Below are 7,229 nucleotides of genomic sequence, written 5' to 3' on the forward strand. Positions count from 1 at the left end.
GTGATATGTGTGTTTGAGAAGTTTGGATGAATCAAAAACTATAACCATATAAACAATTATTTCAGGAAAATGAGTTGCCTATAGAGAGGCTAAATGCAAATGAGTGAATTAGCATACTAGAGATCAAACAAACATTATAAAATATTTTTTTCATATATTGTAATCTTGTAATTTTGGGCACATTGTAAAGTACTTTCCTTGCTGATTTTTATTCAGATGTGTTATATGTTCACATGTGTTACAGACAACAAATAAAGTTCTTCAAATTGATGTATTTTCTTGGATTGAAATATATGGATGGCAAAATATATTTTAAATGCTTATATATTTGTTTTAATTTTGTCAAATATACATGAAAGTTTTTTTTTTTTTGCTGTATGGGTTAGCAAAAATAACAGATTTCTCATTAAGATTCAAACAGTGATATGTGTGTTTGAGAAGTTTGGATGAATCAAACACTATAACCATAGAACCATCAGGTTGCCACACTGGGTTTAAAACCACTTCTCCGCGTCTCACCTGGGACCGAATGAGGTTTGAGCGCCGCAGTTTAAACACAAGCCACTTTACTCTTTCACTTCCTGCGTGAATTTGCATGTGTTTTTTCCTCATAGAGACTCACATTAATTCCTCACATTAGAGCCTCTTTGCTATTCATGAATCTCCACAGCAGAGTTTAGCTGCATTTAGACGGCAAACACACATGCTTTACATGCTTTGCTTCATTTAAAAATGCAAAACTATTTCTAATTGCTAGATAATTATTATGCATGCCCTGTTTACGAGTTAAAATTAACCGAGAGGCTACATCAAATATTTGTAGTTTTAAAAATTCATGTTACACCTCAGGACTATTTAACGCGAACTTGCGAAGGAAAAGAAAGTTCATTAAATTATCAAATTTAACAAGTTGCATGACCTAAAATATACATTTTTCTTTGCACATGCAGTACTGTTCAAGTTTGGGGTCGGGAAGAGATTTCTTTTTAGGAAATTAATACTTTTATTCAATAAGGATGCATTAAATTGATCAAAAGTGACAGCCAAGACATTTATAATGTTACAAAAGATTTCTATAAAAGAAAACAGTTATTTTAAATTGTAATAATATTTCACATTTTTTACTGTATTTTTGATTAAATAAATGCAGTCATGGAGAGCAGAAGAGACTTCTTAACAAAAAAGCCATCCCTAATACACATACACAAGCATCATGTCATATATGTACCGTCCCTCCACGCCTCCAGGTCCATTGATGGGACGTTCCCGCAGAACACAAAGTCCTCTGGGTAAGATCCCAGTCTGAACGGATCGAGGGGAACCTCCGTCACGCCGCTGTTGTCACAGATGACACGAGACAGAGAGTGGGTTTGGAGTTCCTGTCTTTGTTTTGGGGAAAACACACCAGGATGTTCCCACCAGAATCTGAAACACACAACAGAAATATCAACAGTTTGACTGATGCGATGTCTTATTCTTGTCATTTTGACATGACTAAGTTAATCATTTCACACACACACACACACACACAAAAAAAAACACAAAATAAAACTGCGCTGCAAAAATGATTTTCTTATTCATTATTTTTGTCTTGTTTTCCAGTGTAAATATCTAAACAAATAACAAGCAAAATTATTAAATATTAAGTCTTGTTCTCTGAAAAATTAAGTTAAGTTTGAAATTGATTCATGAGTCTTTTTGACCGATTCACTCAGAAGAATCAGTTCATGAGAGTCGCACTATTTGAACTACAACTGCAATGCGATGTCTTATTCTTGTCATTTTGACATGAACTCAGACTATGTTAAACATTTCACACACACAAAAAAAATAAATAAAACTGCGCTGCAAAAATGATTTTCTTATTCAGTATTTTTGTCTTGTTTTCCAGTGTAAATATCTAAACATTGAAAGCAAAATTATAAAATATTGAGTCTTGTTCTCTGAAAAATTCAGTTAAGTTTGAAATTGATTCATGAGTCTTTTTGACAGATTCACTCAGAAGAATCAGTTCATGAGAGTCGCACTATTTGAACTACAACTGCAACTCTTAAGAACTGGTTCTTTTGAGGAAATCAGTTAAAAAAGACTCTCATTTTAATTTGAATTCAACCTAATGTTTAATATTTTTAAATTAAAGAACCATTAATGATAACAAAACTCTGATCTGAATCAGCCCTAAGCAAACCAATAACTCATTAGTTTGAAATGGATTCATGATTCTTTTTGACCGATTCACAAAAAAGCAAAACTCTGATATGAATGAGCCCTAAGCAAACCAATAACTCATTAGTTTGAAATTGATTCATGAGTCTTTTTGACCGATTCACAAAAAAGAATCAGTTCATGAGAGTCACACTAATTGGACCACAACTACAACTCTTATGAACTGCTTCTTTTGAGGCAATCAGTCAAAAAGTGGGAAATAATTATCGTAATTTTAAAACTCTGGCCCGAATGAGCCCTAAGCAAAGTAATAACTCATTAGCTTGATTTTGAATTGCTGCAAAAATGATTTTCTTATTCATTATTTTTGTCTTGTTTTCCAGTGTAAATATCTAAACAAATAACAAGCAAAATTATTAAATATTAAGTCTTGTTCTCTGAAAAATTAAGTTAAGTTTGAAATTGATTCATGAGTCTTTTTGACCGATTCACTCAGAAGAATCAGTTCATGAGAGTCGCACTATTTGAACTACAACTGCAACTCTTAAGAACTGGTTCTTTTGAGGAAATCAGTTAAAAAAGACTCTCATTTTAATTTGAATTCAACCTAATGTTTAATATTTTTAAATTAAAGAACCATTTATGATAACAAAACTCTGATCTGAATCAGCCCTAAGCAAACCAATAACTCATTAGTTTGAAATGGATTCATGATTCTTTTTGACCGATTCACAAAAAAAGAATCAGTTCATGAAAGTTGCTCTAATCAAAAGTAATTTTAAGAAAGTAATTTTACAAAACTAAAACACTTTTTTTTTTAACTTATCTTAATGCTTAATTTTTTCATTAAAGAACCATTTTTGATAACAAAACTCTGATATGAATGAGCCCTAAGCAAACCAATAACTCATTAGTTTGAAATTGATTCATGAGTCTTTTTGACCGATTCACAAAAAAGAATCAGTTCATGAGAGTCACACTAATTGGACCACAACTACAACTCTTATGAACTGCTTCTTTTGAGGCAATCAGTCAAAAAGTGGGAAATAATTATCGTAATTTTAAAACTCTGGCCCGAATGAGCCCTAAGCAAAGTAATAACTCATTAGCTTGATTTTGACTTGTGAGTCTTTTTGACTGATTCACTCAAAAGATCCAATTCACGAGAGTCGCACAAACAAGACTTAATATCTTATGTCATTCTGCGTCTCAAGGAAATGTATATTGATTTAAGGATCTTTAGACATTTGACTGTATTTTGACTGTATCTGAGCAGTTTCTGCTGTCACTGCAGACGTGATTCAGACCGTGTTTAACACAGCATCAGCGAGCGCACCTGTCACCTTCCCTTAGAGTCTTCATCTGTTTCCCGATCAAGCATGCGAACAGCGGGCCGGTCCTGGCGCCGGACACCGGACGCTCCAGCAGACCTCCCAGCCACACGTCTATGTTGTTCGGATGGCCGTACACATCCATTATTTTCTCCACCAGAACACCACTGCCGACCAGCTCGACGAGATCTGATCTGGTTTCAGCTCTGTCAAATCCACAGAAAGCCCTCCAGTCATTGTAACCTGTAATAGATCAGCCAATCAGATTCAGGTTTTCAGATCACATGCTTATTAAATACCAAATAATAGTAACCACGAAGAATTATACTCTTTAAGTTCTGTAGAAACTGCATACAAAATTATTCCAGTTCAAAAGAGCTGCAGTTGTAGTTCAATTAATGCGACTCTCATGAACTGATTCTTTAGAGTGAATCGGTCAAAACGACTCACGAATCAATTTCAAACTAATGAGTTATTAGTTTGCTTAAGGCTCATTGTGATCAGAGTTTTGTTATCATAAACATTTCTCTAATGAAAAATATTAAACATTAAGTTACACATTTTTTTTTAAAGTAAAATTAATATACTTTTAACTGATTTCCTCAAAAGTCTCAGGTCTATTAATTAATATTAACAGATGCAACATTTGCCTTTAATAATGTAAATTAACACTAACATGAATAAATGTAGAAATATTTTTCATTGTTAATTTGTTATAACTAATGTAGTTAACTATTGTTAACGAGTAGAACCTCATTGTAAAGTGTTACCAATTAATCTATAATAATTATATTAAACAAAAATAATACTTATAATTACTCATAATTAGTATTTTTTATTAAAGAACCAATAATGATTACAAAACACTGATCCGAATGAACCGTAAGCAAACCAATAACTCAGTTTGAATTTGATTTGTGAGTCTTTTTGACTAATTTGCTCAAAAGAATCAGTCACTTAAATGAATCAGTTGCTCTAACTGGACTTCAAATGCAACTGAAAAATATATTAAACATTAAGTTACACATTTTTTTTTAAAGTAAAATTAATATACTTTTAACTGATTTCCTCAAAAGTCTCAGGTCTATTAATTAATATTAACAGATGCAAAATTTGCCTTTAATAATGTAAATTAACACTAACATGAATAAATGTAGAAATATTTTTCATTGTTAGTTTGTTAACTAATGTAGTTAACTAATGTTAACGAGTAGAACCTCATTGTAAAGTGTTACCAATTAATCTATAATAATTATATTAAACAAAAATAATACTTATAATTACTCATAATTAGTATTTTTTATTAAAGAACCAATAATGATTACAAAACACTGATCCGAATGAACCGTAAGCAAACCAATAACTCAGTTTGAATTTGATTTGTGAGTCTTTTTGACTAATTTGCTCAAAAGAATCAGTCACTTAAATGAATCAGTTGCTCTAACTGGACTTCAAATGCAACTGAAAAATATTCAAAAAGACTTAATTATAGTAATTGTACTAAACAATAATAATACTTTTGTTCTTTTGAGGAAATCAGTGCAGGGTTACTGATTAAGTATCTTAATTTTTTTTTTTTTTTCAGTTTTAGTAATTTTATTACATTAAGTAATTTTGAGGAAATCAGACCAGTGCTATTTTAGTATCATCGAGATACTATTATAGTTTTTATAAATATCTTGAATCAGTTTTTATTTAGGTTAGGTTTTCATTTTAATTCATAACATTTTTTAAAGTCTTAGTAATTTTTTGCAATTTCGTGTTTTTGTCATTTTTATTATTCTCTTTTTTAAATATATATAGTTTTTATTAATTTTTATTTCAGTTTTAGTTATTTTAATACATTAAGTTAAACTTCATGAAAATGAGAAATGTTGCATTGGAAAGTAGCTGAAATGAATTTAAAATGTGTTTTATTTTTTTAGTTAAGGTGTATTTTATTTAAAATATGTCAGTAAACAGTAGTGTGCAGTTATTAAATAAAAGAGAAACATTTTGAGGAAATCAGACCTGTGTTATTTTAGTATCACCGTTTTGAATCAGTTGAAAATTTTACATTTTATGTTCAATTTTATTTAAAGTTTTAGTAATTTTGTTTTCATTTATTTTTAAATACATTTTTATTTTATTTATTTTTTACATCCAGTTATTAAATGAAAATGTTGCCTTGGAATCTATAGCTGAAATAAAATAAGTTATTTTTATTTTTATTTCAGTTAAAGTTTATATATATATATGGCTTAGTTTAACCGTAATAACCCTGATGTAATGACCTGGTAAGCCGTGGTCTCGTCCGCGCTGCAGGTTCAGAGCAGCCAGATCCAGAGTCTCTGGGATGTTGAGAACCAGCAGTCTTTCCTTCAGCTCTTCTGTCATGAGATGCTCCTGGTTCTGCAGAGCAGCCGGTCGACCGAGAAGCCCCCGCAGGACCGGATCCAGCCCACCTGCAGAGCGCAGAACATGCTATCAAACACCAGCCATCCCACAAACAGAGTCTGACTAAAAGCTACTTACCTCATTTCCCTGGTAAACAGAAACAACAGTTTTCAGTAAAATGACCTCTAGATATGCAACTGGTCTGAACTTCAAACTATAAATCATTCAGTTACCAACCAAATGAGAGTATTATTCAGTGCTTCATTAATGACTCAGGCAGTAGCAGCAGTAATTATTTAATATTGACATGTTCAATATTTCTGTCCCTTGCCTGGACATGTCTGCATCAATCAGCTCTATAATGTAACTCTCTCTCTCTCTCTCTATATATATATAGAACATACATTTTTGTTACTTGAAATAATAAATGTGAAAACATACATTTTATTTTTCAATTTACATTTTTATTTCAGTTTTAGTAAATTTAGTATTTTCTTTTGAGTATTTATATTTAGCTCTCATTTATTTTTTATTTCAGTTTTATTTTTAGTACTTAAACTTATTTCAGTTAGTTATCAAGGCAAGATTTTTTTTAGGTTTGTTTTATTTATTTATTTAATTGCATCATAACATAACATGACATATACACTTATATTTACAAAGGTTAAGGAAAGAAAGAATATATATATTTTTTTTTCTTATGAAATTGAAATGTATTTTTGTTTCAGTTTTAGTAATTTTAGTACTTCAACATTTCAGTGTTTTAATTTTTTTAAGGTTTTCATAAAAAATTTAGACTATAGTTTTTTAATAAATTTTTAGTTTTAGTTATTTTAGTACATCTTTAGTTAAAGGGGTCATATGATGCTGCTAAAAAGAACATTTTGTGTATTTGGTGTAATGAAATGTGTTTATGCGGTTTAAAATTAAAAAAACACATTATTTTCCACATACTGTACATTATTGTTTCTCCTCTATGCCCCGCCTTTTTGAAACGCGTATATTTTTACAAAGCTCATCGGTCTGAAAAGCGAGGTGTGCTGTGATTGGCCAGCTATAAAATGTGAAATGTTGCCTCTAAATAAAATAAAATAAGTTAAATTATATTGTATTTTATTTCACAATTATTTTATTTCAAGTAACCAAAAATGTATGTACTATATTGCAAATCTCAACTGCCTGTTTTTTTAAAATGTATTTATTATACTTGAATGTGAAATGTTCTAAATAAAATAAAATAAGTTAAATTATATTGTATTTTATTTCACAATTATTTTATTTCAAGTAACCAAAAATGTATGTACTATATTGCAAATCTCAACTGCCTGTTTTTTTAAAATGTATTTATTATATATA

The 7,229-nt window shown here is 30.3% G+C and overlaps 1 protein-coding gene across 1 annotated transcript in view; it reads right to left on the reverse strand.

Moving 5' to 3' along the window:
- The window catches only part of tpo (thyroid peroxidase), a 40,881-nt gene that overhangs the window by 1,506 nt on the left and 32,146 nt on the right, over positions 1-7,229 (reverse strand). The window contains exons 9-11 of the mRNA XM_016511883.1: positions 5,771-5,941; positions 3,503-3,740; positions 1,229-1,425 (exon numbers count right to left, since the gene is read on the reverse strand). Coding sequence (XP_016367369.1) covers positions 1,229-1,425; positions 3,503-3,740; positions 5,771-5,941 — 606 coding nt within the window. The remainder of the gene's footprint in view (positions 1-1,228; positions 1,426-3,502; positions 3,741-5,770; positions 5,942-7,229) is intronic.

The sequence above is a fragment of the Sinocyclocheilus rhinocerous genome, unplaced genomic scaffold (assembly GCF_001515625.1).
Source record: "Sinocyclocheilus rhinocerous isolate Xijiao unplaced genomic scaffold, SAMN03320098_v1.1 scaffold805, whole genome shotgun sequence".
Taxonomy (NCBI): Eukaryota; Metazoa; Chordata; class Actinopteri; order Cypriniformes; family Cyprinidae; genus Sinocyclocheilus; species Sinocyclocheilus rhinocerous.